The sequence below is a fragment of the Pieris napi genome, chromosome 6 (genome assembly GCF_905475465.1).
Source record: "Pieris napi chromosome 6, ilPieNapi1.2, whole genome shotgun sequence".
NCBI classification, from domain to species: Eukaryota; Metazoa; Arthropoda; class Insecta; order Lepidoptera; family Pieridae; genus Pieris; species Pieris napi.
Genome location: NC_062239.1, coordinates 3,593,777 through 3,615,580, shown reverse-complemented (window position 1 = coordinate 3,615,580; position 21,804 = coordinate 3,593,777). Strand labels below are relative to the sequence as shown.

Below are 21,804 nucleotides of genomic sequence, written 5' to 3'. Positions count from 1 at the left end.
TTAATTTTTAACCATCGAAAAAGTCTTGGTAATGTTAAGTATCTATATTAATCTCCATTGTAAATAGTGTTATTTGAAATTAATGAATGTTACATAAAAATAATAATTATTACGTTTTAGTGTGAAAATCTTTAGCCAACTTCAGTCCCTTCAGGAATCCTTGAGCCGGTTTTTATTATTTACCTTATCTATTACATCACAGGTTGGCCCTTGTCAACCCCTAATTTATTAAGAAAACCTAGTCGGACCGTTTGAACTAAAGTATTTTTTTCAACTCAGTGTAAACACGATTTGTCGGAAAGAGATGAAAGAGTAGGTACTTTCGTTAAATGAGTGCAATTATACTGATTTTATACATAAGGCGGTTAGGCCCATTTATTTTGTATATTATTGTTCCGCGCCAAAACTCCTTTCAGTTTTATTGTTATGGCGTTTCCTTTGAGTGGGTGTGCCATGGATAAAAGCTACATAACGTACACAAACTTTGAAGTTTACGGAGGAACGGAAATATAAAATCAAAGGGTTTCCGAAAGTTGGAATCCTTAACGTAAATACTCTAGATCCTATGTGGAAGAACTATTTTATTTATTTAAGGTTTACATATACATGATAAAACAACTTATAACTTCCTTTAAAATAGAACCGACTTCAAATTGCACTACAAAGTATATAACATATTGTTTTGATTGATTGGTCTTGTCAAGAGAATTAAATGTATAAAATAATGTTTTTTTTTTTACGGGGAATGAAGATCATATCTATCAATCTTAAGTCTCTAGGATCATTTGAGTTCTATCAAACATGTCAAATTTATAAACGAAATTTTTTTTTGACGACTCTTATAACTAGATTTATGTTTTAATGGGCTTCTACTTAAGAGCCTTAATTCAATGGTATGTTATATACGTTATATATGCTATATATGTTAATTTTACAATTATTAAAAATAAGTCCAGTCATATATCGCGCTAATATATTTTAGAACGTGAATCAGCCGAAAGTTTTAAAATATGTTAAATACATCTTTCAACGGCTGTTTTATATAACCAAAAGCTAAAAAAAATATTCCGTAGTCATTTCATACGTGATTTTATTATCAATATATAGATCTTCTTTTTAGTTCTTAATTAGTATTTGCAAGAATATTTGAGTGACCAAGTACAATAGCACTGCGATTATTACTGCACATAAAAAATTGTTAAACTTTTTATATCTATCCTAAATCGCCCCTATGTTATTAGCTAAAGTAAACATTGACTCAATATGTTTGCACCCCAATCACGGTGGACACGATGAAGGATAGAATAAATAACATTTTAAATATATGTACATACGCAACCTATACTACATACGTAATAAATTACACAGATTTAATTTAACATCGTTTATAATCCATTAATAATTTAATTTAAAGGAGCGACGATATGTTGGTTCCTTGTTTGAATTTTTAATTTACCTAAAAGAAGAATTGTAAGAGACATATTCTTTCACTTCTTTTGAATGTCTTTTATTCAGTACATCTCCTGCTTTCTGTATAATATTGTCCGTACTAATTGCTAATGAAATAATATTAATTATACTACCTATACATTTACACGTATCCAAAATTAAATCTGTAACAATAGTATTTTCTAAACGAATAATTCAAACACAAATATTAAATATCTTAGTATATTAACTTTCTGTCTGAAGAGAAAATTAATATAGTTATAGATCATCTCATTTTTATTCCAATTCACTCCCTTTGTACAAAACCTTTTGTCGCAAAGTAAAAATCTACGACTTCTCAATAAATTAAGTGAAACATTTTACACAATATCTTTCACTAACATCAATTACTTTTTGATATTATTTAAAAGCTTTCTTTGTGAGTAAATTAAATTCAGTCGCGTCTTGGGAATTTAATAAAATCGTAGTGATTTGTTTACCTTTAAAGTCTGTGAGAGGGCGTCTCGCTAATTCTAAATTTAAATGCATGAGATTGAATTCACGCAGCGGATCCTACAGTTTACCGATTGCTACTTATATCGCGAAGAAAAATGTAATTTCAGTTCAATACAATAGCCCTTTATATTCCAGTTACAGAAAATAAATCAGGGTACGAAAGGCGTTTCCATACACTGGTGAAATCAATAAAAATTGGATTCTTATTCAATAAATAAGGACAAGGAAATGAAAGAACATATACATTAATCGTATTTCTAAATATAATAAATATTTTTTGTAGCATATACTTAATAATTATAATAGCGACCCAGTATATAAGCAACTTTCAAATGATTCGGTCCTTTAGGTCGGCGGTTCTAGTTCAATCCAGGGGAACATTAATACTTTTTAAGGGATAACGATTATTAGCTTAGAAAATTATCCGGCAAGCTGATGCTTTCAAATTATATATATACTCGTATATATATTCAGTATTAGGAAATAATAATTTAACAGCACTATAAGTTGGTATCCACGAATTGGAAGCATTAAGGAACAATCTTAAAATCCATTTCATAAATTTATTTATTTTCATAAATATATTTCATACATTTTTTTTTTACTTTTATTGTTTTCGTATACTAAATGAAAAATGTAATTCGGTTTAAAGACTTTATTTCTCAAAAAGACAAAAAATGTCACTTACATGAGAATAATACTTTAAATTAACATAACATTGTACTCATTCTTAAAATAATCACAATAAAAGATAGCCGTACATGCAATAAAATTAAAAGTAAAAGTAACCAAAGAAATATTAATTCAAAAGTAATTTTGTCTACAATATTCACTTAGCGTCGATTTGAATGAATTGATAGAAGTAATATTTTTTATATCTGTGGGTAGTTTATTATACAGCTGTGCGCCTTCGTAGGTAAACATTTTTTTTCCGTAGTTCGTACGTACTTTAGTTGACAAATGACAATTGACATGTTATAAATTACGTAATGATAATATCATATGTCAACATCGATTATGAGTGATTTATGGCGTATCAGAACACAACAGATGTCCAAAGCACGCGCGTATAGGTTTGAATAGAGAAGCTGTCGTTACCATAAAGTGCTATTGTGGACAACCCCATGGGGCAAAAAAGTGTTTCGTCTAATTGTTTGCACATTTTACAGCTCTCTTGGGCGCTGGGGGCCGACCCCTGGGAATGGTTGTGATGAAAATGAACTTTCCGAGCAAATGTTGATCGATGTCTCTCATTACCTATGCATTAACTATATTGATTTTACGTGTAATGTGCGTCGAATATCGTTTAGTTTCGAAGTTGGGATTTATTATTAAGATTGAAATGCCGTTGCAAGCACGAAAATGCATTACTAAGATTAGCAGACGGTACGTATAAATCGTAAATAGTTGTTTTGCTGGTAAACAAAGCAATGGACATATATTTTGCATTTGCCGCTAAGCCATAGACAATGGATATAATAGCATACGACTTAATCGACCGCGATTACGATTTTATTTTAAAATTTTATTATTTGGCGATTACATTGACTTACGTCTCCCCTGATTGAATTGACGATATAAATTTGAGTTAAAATTTAAAAAGTAAAATACCATTTATCAATGTGAAACATCTCATTATATTCGTATTAAAATAAATAGTGTATAAAATGAAGTGAATCAAAAAGAAATCTAGAATGCTGATGGCAAAAAGCACTCACAAATGCTTTTATAAAAGGATTTTCTTCATTGAATCTTCATATAATATTCATGTGGCATTTTCTTTGTGCCCATATTAAGAAAGGTTGATACGTAGATTAAATGGCAAACTGAAGTTTTAAAAATGGAATATCGCTAAAAGCTTGTACCTATTGAAGGGACAAACTATTGTGTTTTCACCCTGTATTGTAGTCCTAAATAGCTGTTTCTGAACCATTTTTTCACCCTCTCTCCCTTTGAGGATTAAGTTGGCAGCGAGGAAATTACTTTTTAAGAGGCTTTCTCTACCCTACTCCTTTAATTATAAATGACTGTCCATTTTACTCAACTTCGGTTACAATGCGCTTTTTTAGATTAACTCTCGCGATATTTAAGATTACGATTTCAAGAATGCTAATGAGGTGATGCGCTAGGATTAAATATCATATAGTATAATTATTTATGACAGGAAAAGGTTCTTTGATGTGGTTTCTAAATCATTATTTTTATGTTACTCTTATTTTATTATTGTCATTATTATTATAACAAAAAAGCGGAAGGCTGTCTTCTACTCAGAGATATTTTTCATTAATTCAAGGTCGTGCCACTGTAAGGTGATTTTCCGCCACTTTCTTCAGTCGGTAGCTTCCCTCGTGCAGCTGTTACGGTGAAAGTGAAATCGTGACTTAGTCACACCAGTGGGTTGTAGATCTGAAACTGAACCCTGTGAAACTTTGGAAAATAAGCTATCGAGGCTGTTTTAAAGCATTTGAAAATTCTAATTAAGTATACAAATATATTGTCTACTTGAGCAGTGATGGCTTCAACGTGCGACTCTCATCCCTGAGGTCGTAGGTTCGGTCCCCAGCTGTGCCCCAATGGACTTTCTATGCAATTTAACATTAGCTCGAACGTGAGGGAAAACATCGTGAGGAAACCGATATGTATTAGACCCAAAAAGTCGACGGCTTATATCAAGCACAGGAGGCTGATCATCTACTTGCCTATTAGATTGAAAAATGATCATGAAACAGATTCAGACATCTGTGGCCCAGACCTAAAGAGGTCACCGCCACTGATTAATTTTTATTTTATTGTAAACTTAATTGTTCTACTACTTACTCTATGGCTCTAACACTTTATACATTGAATACTGTAACATTTGTAAATAAGGGTCATGAAAAAACTGGTTAACATTGTCAGCGTTGTTAGTAACTGAACCCTCGAATATAGTCCGAAGTGTAGGAGTCTCTAGTGGATAACGTTACAAAAATAACAATTCCAGGGGAGAAATAAAACAGCGTTTGCCAAGCTTTTTGTTCTGGGCTGGATTAGTTCTTGTGACCTTTTTGTTTTTGCTGACGATTTAAAAAAAATAGACAATGCGTTACTCGGCAAACATTTGTTCTTATTTGGTAACATCTGTAATCTAGTCTACAAAAGGGATGTTTTTGATCTAATATTCGAGAATTTTCTTTAGTATTGCCAATTAATGGCATTTAGGTCTGGTTTTCACAACCTAAGTGGTAAAATAAAATATGTTTATTATGGAACATAAGATACATGTATCACTTATTCCACGTCATTAAATTTGAATTTGTAGGCATCCCTACTCATCGGCAAAGAAGACAGAGGGTGTAGGCCGAGAGAAAAAGCCGGCGTAAAAAACTCTCGGTACTCTTTTAAAACAGCAAATCATCAAACAACACTTATTTAAAACAAATATCGCAAATAAATTAGAAGTAGCCTGTCTATCACTAGTCCCAGGCCCTTTTATCAACTAGATAATCATTGACTTTATAGTAAGCCGTAAGTAGTTTACACAGCTTTTCTTTAATACATTTCTTAAATTTATTAAAAGGGATTTTATTTAAGAAGAGTATCCCTTTCCCCAAAAAATAATTACTAACTTAAATGGTTCGATTGCCTCAATAACATGACACAACCATATACAATATTTCTATGTCTTATAGAATAGAATATTGAAGAACGCCCACGTACTAAACGTGCTTCGAATAATTTGGGAAGCGCTAGTAAATTAACTGAAGTCAGAATCAGTTTCAATCAGTATAAGGTGCAATAAATCACCTAAGCTCCCCTTGTATATGTATTGTAGTGACACAGATGTGCAGGGGCATCGCTGGGGATGGACAGGGTACGAATGTGACGTCATCGTTACTCTGCCCCAACAACTTTGCGTGCTAATAGGTCGTGTCTATTTATCAGTAATTTATTGATTAGTTCAATGCACTCAGACGTAATAGGGGATGTTATAGGAAGGTTATATATATCTAATGTTATTTTTATCTAGATTTTAAATCAGTCTCGCTTTTTTAGGTCTGGGCCTCAGGCCTAAAAAGCAAGTACGTGATCAGCCTCCTGTGTCTGACACACGCCGTCGACTTTTTGGGTCTAAGGCAAGCCGGTTTCTTCACGATGTTTTCCTTCACCGATCGAGCGAATGTTAAAATATGCGTAAATTGAAAGAAAGTCCATTGGTGCACAGCCGGGGATCGAACCTACGATCTCAGGGATGAGAGTCGCTCGCCACTAGGCCAACACTATCGTGTAGATTTATAGATAGTTTTAAGTTTTATATAAATTAACAGCTAATAAGGTATTTCATCGTTGTAAGTTTATAAGACATTACTAAGAAAGCATTATTTTCTTTTCCTTACAAAAATAAAATATAGTGTGAAAGATAGATTAAATGTAAGCATTTCAATAAAAAAATTGAATCCTTGAATCATTCGAAGTCGCATGCAACTAACGTTAATAAAGCCATTAGAATTTCGCGTACCAAGATATATGACAGCCATTGTCGCCAGTCCATTCCGGCACAGGCCGATTTAGTGACCCCATACATCCGGAAATAGTGACGTTATCTTACCACGCTTTTAGAGAACAAAAGAGCCCATCACAAGATGTTTAAAATGCCTCGCAAAATTATTTAGCTTGGATAGTGGCGGAAATTCAAAACTACAGAGCAGAGATACATATTTTTGAATTATATCCAAGTTGGCCAGGCCATGTTCGTTAACGACTAAACCACGGTGGTTGGAAAACATTACAGTACTCTTGTTAAAAAGACTAATATATTATTATAATATTTACATAAATGAACGGTGCGGCTGCTATTCAGCAATCGCGGTCGTCCAGAGACCGACCGTCAGTGACCGTAGGCATGTACACGTAGAGAACATAACGACTATAAAATTAATAAGGTATTAAATTGTATTTTTTTTTGCGAGTGGCAGATAAATGAATCAAATACTAAATTAAATACTTATTACAATCGCTTCATATGTAAAATGTGACAATTAAACTAAACGTTTTTTATTTGTGCTATAAAATAATGTTGAATTATAAAATATAGATAATACACGGAATTCGTGATTAATGGATGATCGATTAACACTTCCGGGAAGCTCGTGAAATGTAAAATTGTTTAAAGTAAGCTTTTGAATTTCGAATGTTATGCTCTAAATATTTGCAAAATGTTAAAGAGAGAACATTTTTTGTAAATTTGTAAATACTTACTTTGTAAAATAAAATTCGTAAAAGATATAAATTCGAGGTAAGTGTCGTTGATGTTTTGAATTCTCTTAATATTTTTATACAATATTTAGAGTAGGTATTCGAGTTTTAGTTTCGTATATGAAAACGTAAATCAAATTTTAATATTCTTTCATACGCCCTAAAACAATATTTTCTCTATATATTATATTTCGATAATTATTATTATTAAGAGAATTTTAATGTAAGAAGTACTTTTCTACATTCTTTTTTTTCATCATTTATTAATATTATGTTTTACAGTATAGGTAGTTATAGACTTTCCCATTAAAATTCTCTAAATATGTTCAATCTTCTGCTGCAGTCAAGGCCTTAAAACTGTTTCTCGCTGGCCACGATTACTATAAAGCTTTTTTTTTATGGAATCTCGCTGTTTACCTAAAGGGCCTTTACAGCTCAGCACGGGCTGTTTTGGCAAACGTAGCTCGGCCTGAATGGGCGTTTTTCCCACGATTATGCACACACGCATGGGTGTCTCCTGTGAGACTCGGACCTCGGCTTGGGCCGTCGCGGGGTGGTCAATCGCCTGAAGGGCAGGACGGAAGCTCACCGGAGTGAGCGAAGTGCGAAGTAAAGGTCCTCGCCTTCCCCGGCGAAGACCCTAATCTGTTTTTGACTATTATTATTTTCTGCGCGGCTTTTAATTTCTCGTTTACTACGGTGATTGGATCAACCGGATCCGTTAGGACGTGTCGGGGCCTCCTACAGGCCTTTTTTGTCGGGAAGAGGTAATAATTGATGCTTTTTCTTACCAACGGGTTGGGGTGATGTTTAGCCTTGTCGAAGTGGCGTGTGGACGCCAACTTCATCCATTGGCTATGGTAGGGAGCTCCAGATCGCGGTGGAGATCGACGGTTCTCGCAATACATATTATATATTGATTAATTTCAAAGATAAATCTAAGATTTAACTGAATACCCATTAATGTTCTAATTTGGAACATTGTTGTAATTCAGAATTGTTCACATGATCATTTGTCACTTAACGTTTGGATATTTCCCGCAAAAATATACCCGGAAGGCAAACTTTGTATGCTTTGAGTTAAGTTTGTAACTTATAAGTACGTTTCCGGACGTTTTCGCGTTGCAAGGATTACAAAGGAGTTTGGACATAAGCCAGCATGTTGAGTACTTAGATGTAAAGTTTGTCAAAAGTTCACATTGATATTGCTTGACAACATTGTGGTAGTGATCCTATTTGTACCATGCAAGCGCACATGTACCAATTTTTGAGCGTACCAATTCTTAAAAGGCCGGCAACGCACTCGCGAGCCCTCTGGTATTGAGAGTGTCCATGGGCGGCGGCGGTATCACTTAATATCAGGTGAGCCTCCTGCCCGTTTGCCCCCCGTTCTATTAAAAAAAAAATACGTTACGGAGAAATTTGTGAACCTTTTTTTAATATTAAATGAAATTTGTAAAAGTTGTTGTATGCGCACTAAATAAAAAGATTTTTATTTTGCGTGTTTAGCTACAATAAATATACTTATATATTATTTTGTACATAAAAATTCTTAAATGAAGCATAAAAATCACTCGTATTGTCATATGACGTCGAGGCGGAATAGGAAATTACACCCGTATCACCTCGACGTCCGTCATTTCACAACTGCGCATTATTTAAGGCAGTTTTTGCCGCCCATCACCACTATGTGACACTAGCACCTGATAAAGTGTATCCGATCAAATTTGACTAAGATGCCTACAGGAAGACCGTATCAATTATTAAAAGGCCGACAACGCACTTGCGAGCCCTCTGACATTGAGAGTGTCCAAGGGCGGGCGGTATCACAAAACATTGGTAAGAATATTATGTAGATGTTAATTATTATAGGGAACTCTGATATAAATAATTCAACGCTATATTATTCGATTTAAAAACAGTATTTAATATTCGTTGCAATTTTAATTAAAATTAATTAGTGTTCAGCTTTCCACTAGGTATAAACAATAAAGATAATAAACGGGTTCTGTTAATTAAAAATACTAATTGATTTCTAGTACTTTCGATTTTTATCTGTAAAAAGATCTTGTAACCAACAAAAGGATTAGTATTGGACCCAGAGACACTTAACTGATTTACCAACTGAGCCATGACTCCAGTCTATCTCTAAGAATGACTTAAATAGTAACGAAAAGCTAATACTTAAAACATGATATCAAAAGTGTTCAAGCCTATTTTAACTACAAATTTAAAGTCAATAATATATGTATCCTTTACCCTGTTAGGGGACATGAGACTACAGTTAAGCAAATAACCCCAAACTTCCATTTTGTAAACTCGAAGTTGCAAAATTTAAAACCCTACATGAACATTTCATGAACAATTGTTTGGAGGTGAAACGCTATACGAGTAACGACGACGGGTTTTGTTACGGAATAACATACGATCTGCATTGTATGTCACATTTATTTTTAATACCATCGCTTTAATATTTGATGAGTTTAAAGCTCTTTTGAATTATTGTTTATAAATCACGTGATATACGTGTATAGGTTTGCTATACCAGATTTTATCTGAAAAGAAACACAATTACGCCTTCAAACTACGCTATGTGGACTAAATTATACCTTATTGTGATAGTGGTTACCATTTTTACATAGAAAAATCGATTTAATAACTCAATAGATAAATAAAATCTAAATAATAAGCCACCTATATTTAATTTGGATCTTATATAAAAGTAAATTATTTTACATCTTTTTAAACAAGCTCGGATATAGAGACTTGGGATTTTACATGCGCGTTTATGTTAGTTAAAAAAAATAAACGAATTAGCGACTTAATTTTGTTTTATTAGGGATAATTCTGTATTGGTAAAAGAATAAATACCACTGTATTCAACTACAATCAACACAAACTTTTCATACGCTATCACAAGATTTTAGAACCAATATTAGAAATAAAAATGTATGAAAAAGTCTCTAAGTTTCATTTGATCAAAATCTTGCAGATTCGCCTCTAGAATTATATTCTACTTACTATAGTGGAAACCAGAGACTCTATGAATAGAAGCATTCAGCTAAAATCACTTTCAAGCCAACTCAATAATTGCAGTCTGAAACTCAAATAAGTTTAATTTACATTAATCCTAGCATTCAGAAACTCAATGATATTCTATATAATATTTATGTACTTTTAGTTAAGTTACTTAATGTTCTGCTTAATACTTTATTTACTTAATATTATATTAGTTTAAGACCAAAAGATGACAACAATACACGCTCCATTCCCGTATTTGGAACGAAACGGAAGCGCGCCTATACATCGCTTGTACGTAAGCATTCTTGTGGTAATCTTTTTTTATATGTATGCCGCCCATTGACAATCACATTGCTAAAGGGATCGCAAGTGCTCTTAACTATACTAACTACTCGTTTCAGTTCCGGTAACTCATCATTTGTAGAGTAGCTTGAACATATTAATGATTACGAGATAATATACTAACTGCGGCTTCTAATACAATAGCATATGGCTTAAATGGTTGTTATGCAATAGATGTAAATAAAGTATAATTTCACACATTTGCTATTATTATAGTCAGAAATTATTACCATAAGCTATTTTCTTAAATGGAATGATCATATTTTAAAATGGTGACCGTAGTATAAATTTTTCAACCAGACTGTCATATAATATCCTGCATGCCGTAGCAAATTCATATTAGACCTTTCAGGCCGAGTTTATCTGTCTGTAAACTTAGACAAGCGACGTCCATAAGTAATCATGTTGATTCTAAGTAAATAAACGAACTTGACTTTGACTTTCATTTGTTTTAAGTTGTTATTTGTAAAGTTTAATTTCCAATTTTCAGTGGAGGATGCTCTTGACAGCTATTGTGTCGAGTCGAATAAAGAGTTTATAAATTGTTTACAAAATTAATTTCTTGGCTTTTCAAGGATATCCAAAATATATCATATAAAGACAATATAAACGGAATCAATATATATCTACTGAATTCTATCAAAATAAAAATGCCATCTATACGTAAAAAGTTGTCTGTCAACAGTGTAGTTAATTGGATTTGATTACATTTTATTTATCGTATTTATATGCAAATTGTAGTAGCATAAGTGTAAGATAATTTTATGTATTCGTTTATTTAGTTTAATAACATCAAAAAGTTCATCAAAAAATATAATTCCCAAATATTAAAACGTTCTTGAAGTGTTAGCGTTAATTAATTAAATTGGTTCGGTATAATTATAATAATTTTTCCTGAAACTTTCTTTTGATGTAAGACTAAACAACTTTCTCCATTGAACGCCCACTTATATATTAGGAAATCGGTGTTCAAAAAATAACAATCATCATAAGGCACATGTTATTTAAAAAAAAACTTCACTGAGGTTATTTTATTTTGATCAGATATTTTCATTCTAGAATGTATATGATTGTGTAAAAGAGTAAAAAAATTTAGATAATGCTCACATACAATAAACAAATTTTAATCTTTTGACAATCGTATTATGCCTGATAAGGCTATCGATTTTTTTTGTCATCATCACACTGATAACACTAACAGTATGTGACAATATAATTTATATGTCTAGGAGAAAACTCTGAAAGCTTTAATTTCCAGCAATTGTTAGAGCTTTAATTATAATTTGTCATCACTTAGAAGTTAATTAACTTTAGATGTAATAGGAATGTAATAAATATGATTCACATCTTCGGGTAGTGAAAATTGTGAAAATGTTTTCGCAGAACTGTGAAATTAAATTATATTCTTGGGGTTTCATTACTTAAGGAGCTATTTATAAATTTTATTTCAACTCCAATATCGGTCTTTTAAATATATATTTTAGGTTACTAACCTTATAATGATGAGAGCAATGTTAACCTAGTGGCTTCAGCGTGAAGGTCGTAGGTTCGATCCCCGGCTGTGTACCAATAGACTTTCTGTCTATGTGCGCATTTAACATTCGCGCTCTAACGGTGAATGGAAACCGGCTTGCCTTAGACCCAAGGCTGAAGACAAGAGGCTGATCACCTACTTGCCTATTAGATTGACATGCCATGAAACATACACAAACTAAGGCCCTTAAAAACCTTAAAAAAAGATTGTAGAGCCTCCTTTTTTTTAAAAACGATGATTGTAAACGCTAGTTGGTACCAAAAATGTACTACTGCTTTAGTAATGCCAATTTCATACTGGGCATGTAAAGGAAAAGCCTGTTAAAAAAAAGGGAAACTAGAATTCAGAGTCGAGAAAAATGTATTGGATTTTGATATACGGATCGCCATTTCAACTTCGTAGTTCATTTTACATACAAACCTTCCTATTGAGTCTCTTTGCCTATTGATTAAAAGCACATTAGAACCCCTAACGTAGATTAAAAACCTTCCCGACTTCTCGATTGTTAAGTTATATACAATATAGGGCGACATAACACTGTTTGGACTTTACACTGTTTAATATGACTATCAAGAATATTCCAGGATACCCGATTAAACAGGAATTGTTTCCGGTCGGGAACAGAAGGCTGATTACTGCCTACAAAAATCGATCACTGAAACTAATTTTAATTTTACTTTGTGCGACTTGCCATAGTAAATGTAGATGTTTAAACTACATTTACTATGCCAAGCTAGCTTACTAATAATTGTTATCTAAAAATTACCTATTCAATATTACAGTGAAATGTATCGATGACCCCCAGTACATCATATATATAGCACATATATATCATGTACATAATACACTCTATTAAATACAATTATAAATAATTTCGCTTAAGCTGTATAATTCTAGAAATCGGTTAATGGGTTTTCAGTAAAACATTTCTAATAAGAAAACCCGTGTCTCAATAAATATTAATTTGTAATGTCATTAAATTCCCAGCATTACCCTAGCGTAGATTACTTTACGTCCGTTTATATTAAGCGGAAACTAATGTAGGTGAAGCTTGCACTAAAACCAATTTATGTCCGTACTACGTCCATGTTATACCTTAGCGTAATATATATTACTAACCTTAGCTAAGAACTTACCTATATAGAGTTAATATTCTCCTTTGTGATATAAAAAGACATTCATATCTCATAACATTCATAACTCAAATAAATGACTAACAAATGAATGACTGAATTAATTACTGATAAATTGAAAATCATTATTCTTAAGATCTGATACTTTAGACATGGTATGCTGTACACTTAACACGTGCTAGGTAAATATTACAAATCAAAAAAGCCCCGCAACAATCGTGAATCAATCAAAAAGGGAAGATCGCAAATTTAGATTGATAAATGTCAAAATTCGAAGATATTTTATAGAAAGCGTCGGTGTAGAATTTTCATACAAATATCAATCCAAAAATACCGATCGGTCCTCTCAAAAATGGTTTATAAAATCAGATTGACGGTTATTGAAAAGTAGTTTCTGAGAAATGGATTGAAATATAAATCGCTAGTAGTAAAAATTAAAAAAAGACAAAAATCCAAATCTCATCTAAAGATTGCATTGTTAACAGGTAGTTTACCTTATTGTTAAATTTAGTTTGTTATTGTTAAAACCTTTCGAAACATTATAACTTTAGTTTTATCTATTTTATAAGTTTTTAAAAAGCAAAACGGCTTTAAAAACGTGTCTAGTTATAAGTTTGATACATTCCAGGATTCCATTGAGGATCCATTGTGCAATAAAATAAAGAATTTTTGAAATTGAAGTAGTAAAAATTGGATTGGGATTGTTAATGATATATAAGTTATAATTAATTATAGTAGAAATTTTCCGGGATTTTTCAGAAGTTTTACACAGAAAATAATTTGACACCAATTCCTTTTTAAAGGGTAATTAGTAAGTTATTTTTATAGTTGCATTTGAATAGTACGATGACCGACTAATGATAACCATCAGAAAGTATTATACTTTATTTAAAAAAAGAGAGTCGTTAATTCAAATAAAAAAATCGACGACATGCCTTGTCTATGAAATAAAAATAATCAAAGAATCGGTTGCAATCTGAGACTAAGACCCATATAGGATTGTAGCGCCACCGGATTATAAATTATTATGTTAAGTTTAATATATTTTATCGTAGTTACTTGTATGTAACTTAAATAAAAGCCTTAGCCTTTGAGTCTTAGAACTAAGACACAAACGCTTTAGAAGCCTTCAAAGCAATTTAAAGATCAAAGAAAAACTTTTACATGTTTTATCTGAGTATAACACCCATCACTCGTTCCTTACAGTTTTTGTTTTTCTACTAATTTACTAAGATAAAGCTCAGTTTTATTCATTAATGTACTAAATTTGATAAATTGTATTTTACTAGACCTAGCTATTTTGACAAATAGTTCCTTCAAGAATTAAGTAAATTGGCTTCTGCATGTGACATTAACAGTTCCAATTTTGGCCAAGACGGCTCATTGGTCTTGTGGTTAGTACCCATGACTGTGAATCCATGGGCCCCGGGTTCGATCCCCGGCTGAGACAAACATCGATGTGATGAGCATTTGGTGTTGTGCTTAAATTGGGTGTTTAAATGTGTTTAAATATGTATTTATATGTCTATCTATCTATAATATGTATGTATATCCGTTGCCTAGTACCCATAACACAAGCTTCACCAGCTTAGCGTGGGGCTAGGTCAATTGGTGTGAATTGTCCAATCATAAAAAAAAAAAAAAATTCAAAATAAACATGTGTAGTCTTTATCTAATATGAAATCAAATAAAACACAATGGTGAAGGAAAGAAAATCAGCTGTACAAAGTTAAATGGATTTCGATGATGGGAAGATAGATAGCGTCTAAAGATCTTTTTACTACTTTTACAAGTACCTACAGTAAGTTTTGCAATTAACTTTCTTTCATCGCGTAACTTAGGGGTTTCATTAGAAATTGGATACGTCGTGTCGATAATAGAAATTAGTTAATATTAAAGATGGGTTTTCGATAAATACAAACTCTCATTAGTTACTTAAGTTTCATTAGTTCTTACGAATTCAATATATTTCACGCATAATAGTTATGGAAATAATTGAAACAAAATGAAAATTCAAAAATCAATAAATTTTACATGACCTTTAATAAGCTACAACACAAAAGATATATATAGGTATATATATAAATATATATATTATATATCCACTTTTATCACTACATTTACCATGCGTAGGTTTGACTTAAACAAATATTTAATTACGCTACGATCCTGTAAATGTAATAATATAGTAAGATGCTGATAATATAATCGATGAGTATATTTTTAACAAATAATCTATTTTCAGTGGTGAAAAGCAACATGAGATATCAGACCACGTCGCCCCTAAGCCGAGTCGGCCCCACAGCTTCCCAGCGGGATGTGGAGCCTAACTTCGTTCGACCCATTGAGAACGTCACAGTTGCCTTGGGAAGAGAGGCAGTGCTCACTTGTTCCGTCTCTGATATTGGCGATTATAAGGTATGAAATACGAATTAGAGCAATAACTAAGTTAGTTAAGCCTGGGCTTATGATAGACGTAGTAAAAAAATTTTTTTCGAGACTTATCAGTTTTTTAAAACAAACCCAATTCTTGTGGTGATTTCATCTACTACTACTATCTACTACGGTATTCAACAAAGAAAGCTGATATACTGAATCAATTTTCTATGGAAAATTCCAATCAATCAATGGAAAAATATTTACGAACATTATTTATTTATTTTATTTAGGCTACACAGGACATAATCGCGTACTTTATGTAGGTCAGAGCGATTCGTTCCAATAAATATGTTACCGAATTAAACTTTTAAATTCCGAAAAACTCCAATACAACAGCTCTCGAAAACATTCAACTTACATTACTTCCTCTGAAAAATTGAATCGAACAGAGCCATTTCAAATCTAACTCGAAACAAACTGGATTAGAAAAGCTTCCATTACCAAGTTTATACACCTCTGATGGAGAAAACTCGTTAAACTTAAGCCTGTCTATACCATTTTACTTTTGACACTCGATTCCTTTAGTAAGGTTATATGCGTTACCAATTCGATTTTATATTCCAAATAAATCATCTGGTTTTAATTATAGAACTTCACAGGCGTGTCAACTGTCAAAAGTAAAATGAATACTGTATATGTCAAATGAAAACAAATGACAGCACAGACTACACATCTTAAAGTTTTTATTTCTATAAAGCAATTTGTCTTTCTTACTTGTGGAGACTTTCTCAAGCTGAATTACTCATAAAGCGTTCAACTCTAAGGTCACTATAGTTGTAAGTTAAGCGGTTTATGCTTAATAAGTTTTGCTTAAAACTTTTTGAAATATGTTCGTAGTCGTTATACTGGAATGCAATTTTAATTTACACACTTTTAGATGTGTGACGCACCTATGATTTAAGTACATTAAACATGCTCATCTTTTTTTTTTTTTTTTTTTTTTTATGTAATAGGAGGCAAACGGGCAGGAGGCTCACCTGATGTTAAGTGATACCTCCGCCCATGGACACTCACAATGCCAGAAGGCTCGCACGTGCGTTGCCGGCCTTTCAAGAATTGGTACGCTCTTTTCTTGAAGGACCCTAAGTCGAATTGGTTCGGAAAAACTTCTGTGGGCAGCTGGTTCCACATAGTGGTGGTGCGCGGCAAAAACTGCCTTAGAAAACGCTCTGTTGTGGAACGACGGACGTCGAGGTGATACGGATGGTATTTTGTATTTTGCCTTGACGTCCGATGATGAAACTCAGCTGCAGGTATTAGACCGAACAACTCCTCTGAACACTCTCCATGGTAAATGCGGTAGAAGATGCAGAGAGATCCTACATCTCTACGCAACGCCAAGGGATCAAGCCGCACGGAAAGTGACTGGTCGTCGACGATTCGAACCGCTCTTCGTTGAATACGGTCAAGTGGAAGGAGCTGGTACTGGGGAGCTCCCGCCCAGAGGTGAGAGCAGTACTCCATGTGGGGCCGAATTTGCGCCTTATATAGTTGCAAGCGGTGGCCCGGAGTGAAGTACCGTCTCGCCTTGCTGAGCACACCAAGCTTTTTGGAGGCTAATTTAGCCTTTCCTTCCAGATGACCGCGAAACTGAACGTTATTCGATATGTCAACGCCCAGTATTCCGATGCTAGCTGAGGCTTTAAGGAGAGTGTCTTCGAAGAGGGGAGTAGCGACAAAGGGAGTTTTTTTAGCGGAAAACGCGCATACTTGTGTCTTCTTGGGGTTAAATTGGACTAGATTTAGTCTACCCCAGTCCGAGACTCCACGTAGAAGAGTTTCGACTTCAGACACAAGTTTGTTCCGGTACTCATCGACAACAGCCCGAGAAATACCTGCCCGGCCAGTGTAAAAAGTATCCCCAGTGCTGTCGTCCGCATAGCAATGGATGTTGCTAAGCTGCAACATATCATTGATATGCAGAATAAACAGGGTCGGGGATAGGACACAGCCTTGTGGGACACCAGCATTCACAGGTTTCAGGTCGGAGCATGCTCCGTCGATGACGACTTTGATGCTTCGATCAGCGAGAAAGCTGGAAATCCAGTTGCATAATTTCTCAGGGAGCCCATAGGCTGGAAGCTTCGAGAGCAATGCTCTGTGCCACACCCGATCGAAGGCTTTCGCTATGTCCAAACTTACCGCCAGCGCTTCCCCCTTGGACTCAATTGCCTCTGCCCACCTATGTGTAAGGTATACAAGGAGGTCACCAGCCGAGCGACCACGACGAAAACCGTACTGGGAATCGCTAATCAGCTGGTGGCCCTCTAGATACCTCAAGAGCTGGCTGTTAATAATGGTTTCCATTATTTTGGAGAACAAGGAGGTTATAGCTATTGGGCGATAGTTGGACGGATCAGAGCGATCGCCTTTTTTAGGGATCGGATGTACCGAAGCGATCTTCCAGCACTTCGGAACAGCGCCGAGCGTGTAAAGGTACCGGAAAAGGCGCGTTAGGACCGGAGCCAACTCAGGAGCACAAGTACGCAGCACAATTGGGGGAATGCCATCAGGCCCGCTCGACTTATGGATGTCCAAGGAAGACAAAGCTTTACGGATAGCACGTTGCCGGAATATAACTTCGGCCATCGTAGTATCACACCGCAATAGTGTCGGTGGTTCCTTCCCTTGATCATCCAGAGTGGAGTTCGACGCAAAGAGACAGCCTATGGTAGGGGAGCCCAAGAGGGGATTTCGGGATTTACTAAAGCGCGGCAGATTAATATATAGGGGGATACCTTGTACCCGGTTAAGTACCTCCACAAAATATGAGGCCCATATATAAGGCCGCACGTGAAGGAGACAGGATCAGATTAGTAAAAAAAAATTGACCATCAGAAATTCCCGAGCGCGTCAGATTAAGGTAGGGTGAGTTAATTACATCCTAAAAAGTGTATATTCCACTAATCTGACAATTTGAGAGTGACGGAAAAAAAGGGGAGGGCAACAAAGTTGTAAAAAAAAAACGTCATCTCGACATTCTCGAGCGTAGCTAATTTTTTTTTTATTTTGAAGGAAATAATTCAAGAATAATGAAAAATATATAATCTGACGATTTCCGCAAGCCGAAATAACAAAAATTCGTCGATAAAGTTAAATGCGTGCAGCTGCGTGATGCCTACATTTCCTTAAACCGATCGGAATCTACTAAACGGCGTTCTAAATATTTCCCTCAAAATTACATTTCCTGTGAATTTGAACCGATTCGGACCGATAGATTTTGAGAAATTTTGAAAAATCTTAAAAAAATAAGAAATATTTTTTTTTAAAGTGGTTTCTTTATCGATCAACTTCAAAAACTAATCCGCCTTTGAGCTTGAAAAACCACGTCGATCGCCACCAAGCTGGTCAAAAGCGGTTGATTCGTTCGAGAGATATCGTACACGAAAGAAACCCGAAAAAGTGTTTTTTCGGGATTACTCCGAAATTTGTGGTTCGATCAATTAAAATTGCAAAATTACTTATGAGGATGATAAAACTGCGTCGAATGCTGCCAACCGCGTGAAAATTGCTTGATCCATTCAAAAGTTATTGCGGTTTGAAAATTCCAAAAATAGTGTTCTATGAAACTTCTATCAGACTTTCAAGCTGGGAGAGCTCAAATGCATAGAAATGTTATTTCTTTGAACTCAGCGAGCTCAAAATATCAATTTTAAGCGCCCAGGAATGGAATTAGCGGGAAGTTGCAGGGATGGCCCTTTAGGTGAACCGTTTTTCTAATTTTTTTTTGTCAGATCAGGCGAATCCCTCTAGATAATCGTCAGATTATGAGACAGTACGTTTAGAACATAAAGATGAACCACATATATCTTAATCTGACGCGCTTGAGTATTTCAAAATTGCGATTTTTTTTTGCAAATTAAGAAAATGGCTGTGGGTTTGCGTCCCATCGAAATCGTCAGATTAGTGAATGAGAGCTTTTTTTTGGTGCACTTAACACTCCCTTAGAAAATCTGACGCGCTCGATATTTTTTTTTTTTTTTTAATTTTCAACCCTTAAATACAACCACCCGCATCATGCAAACGATCAGATTAACATACGTACATTATTAAAAATACGTAGGGCATAGATGCTATCAATATCTGACGCGCTCGAGGATGTCCATGCAACAGTTTTTTTTTACATATTTAACTATCTATAGCCGCTTCCCCCACCGATGAAAAGGAATTTATCATATAACATTTTTTTCTTCTTTTTATCTAAGCTTTGCATCCCAATAGGTCTCTACGACGCTCGAGTAAATCCCCATTTAGCATCATGGGCTCCCCTACCATAGAAGATCGGCCTTCTCTTTCGCGGTATGGGCCAGTGAGTCATCCTCCCTATGCAATGGTGGAATTGAGGGCTGACAGAAATTCCCTTGGACAGCTTTGGCAAGAGACCAGAAGGCTCGAGTTCCCGAAGGGAGGTGGGCCAACTTCTCACCAAATCTGGCAATGTGCTCTGACTTTGCTTTAGCGATTTCCCGCTTGAAGGACCTGGAGGCTGAATTGTATGCTTTTTTACGTTCGCCGATAGTCACATCACAGGATGTCACCGCTTCTGCCCAGGCTTTGAAGCATTCATGCTTACGGCGCAAAGCCGCTTTGCAAGAACGCCTAAACCAAGGCTGGGACTTGCCACCGACCGGCACCGAAGATAATGGAATAAAAAGATCCATACCCTGCAGGACCACCTCGGCGACAGAGTCAGCGACGGCATCTGGAGTACTCGACGAAAAGCAAATGGGCCCCCAAGGGTAGGACGCAAAAAAAGACCGCATCCCATCCCAATCTGCTGACTTATAGTGCCACACGCGGCGACAGCCCGCGAAGCTAGGCCGTAGAGGGCGCGTGAACGGCACAATGCTCCGGACCACACAATGATCTGATGAACCCAATGGCGGTTCAACAGAGACTTGGTAGTTCTCCGGATGTGAAGTCAGCAGAAGGTCCAACAAAGAGGGTTTATGACCATCCACATCTGGTATTCGCGTAATCGCAGGGACCATTTGTGTCAGGTCGTAGGCTAAAGCAAAGTCGTGAAAGGATCTTCCCGCGTGATCGGTAGTTTCAGAACCGAGCCAATCGGCATGGTGGGCGTTAAAATCGCCAAGTATCACGATTTCAGCGGTAGGAACCCTTTCGAGCAGGGAATCTGTAGCCATTTGGATGTGCTCAATGAGTCGGTCAGTTTCGGTATTTCCGCTATGGGACCTATACAGGCATGCGTAGAATCGCGGATGGTCATCGCAGTCTACGCGCAGCCAGAGGTTAGATAGGTCCCTTCCTTCAAGCGTCCCGAGGCGACGAGAACAGATATCCTCTCTGACGTACACGCAAACTCCAGCCCGCGGCACAAATGAATGTTCCAATTTGTACCCCGGGTAGGAGAGGTAGGAAGTATCAGCCGGGGAGGAAATCTGAGTCTCGGTAAGAAAGAGCAAGGCCGGCTTCGCAGTCTCTAGATGATGGTGGACAGCGTTGATGTTGGAATTGAGCCCCCTAACATTTGTGAAGTCCACGGCGAGTGTGGACGGGGGTGCCTTTGTTAAATTGCTCCGTTTGCCCCGAGAACGATTACTGTTGTTTTTATCGAGCGCAGAATTGCCCCCCCCAGAATACGAAGGGCAGCCTGTGCGTCCACCACCGGGTGCTGTGTGTCCCGGTGTTGGACGCCCAGAGGGGGATTCTCCACCGCGAGCGCGTGTGGTACCCCCCTGGGGTAGTTTCTGTTTTTTCTGCACCTTCATATTTCTTGTAGAGGGGGGGGAGGGAGAGGGATGGGCTCCGGGAGTCTCTCTCACCGCACGAAACGCGAGTACAATAGGGCGAACCTATTGCATCACTTCACGCCGGTTTTCTGAGAGACAGTGGTACTGCCCCGGTCGTGCCTGCCCATTTGGCTGAAGCCCGAAGGCAACAGCATGGCACTCCCACTAGGAAGGGGTTGACTGATTGCGCTGATGAAATAACCTCTGTCACAGGTTATTTCACCAGTGGGCGATGGGGTCGTCACATCCCGACGCCAAAATATCTTATCTATCTATCTATCTATAATCTTACGAAGTTTTCGAATCGAATAAGCGATGCAAATTATTTCTGGTACAAACGTCATTTCATTGTAGTTTTTAACATACTTGTGAGGTGTAATTAATTTAATAATGTGCAATCATTTTA

At 35.8% G+C, this 21,804-nt stretch overlaps 1 protein-coding gene across 1 annotated transcript in view; it reads left to right on the top strand.

Moving 5' to 3' along the window:
* Positions 1-21,804, top strand: part of LOC125050618 (lachesin-like) — a 69,110-nt gene that overhangs the window by 22,661 nt on the left and 24,645 nt on the right. The window contains exon 3 of the mRNA XM_047650573.1: positions 15,452-15,624. Coding sequence (XP_047506529.1) covers positions 15,452-15,624 — 173 coding nt within the window. The remainder of the gene's footprint in view (positions 1-15,451; positions 15,625-21,804) is intronic.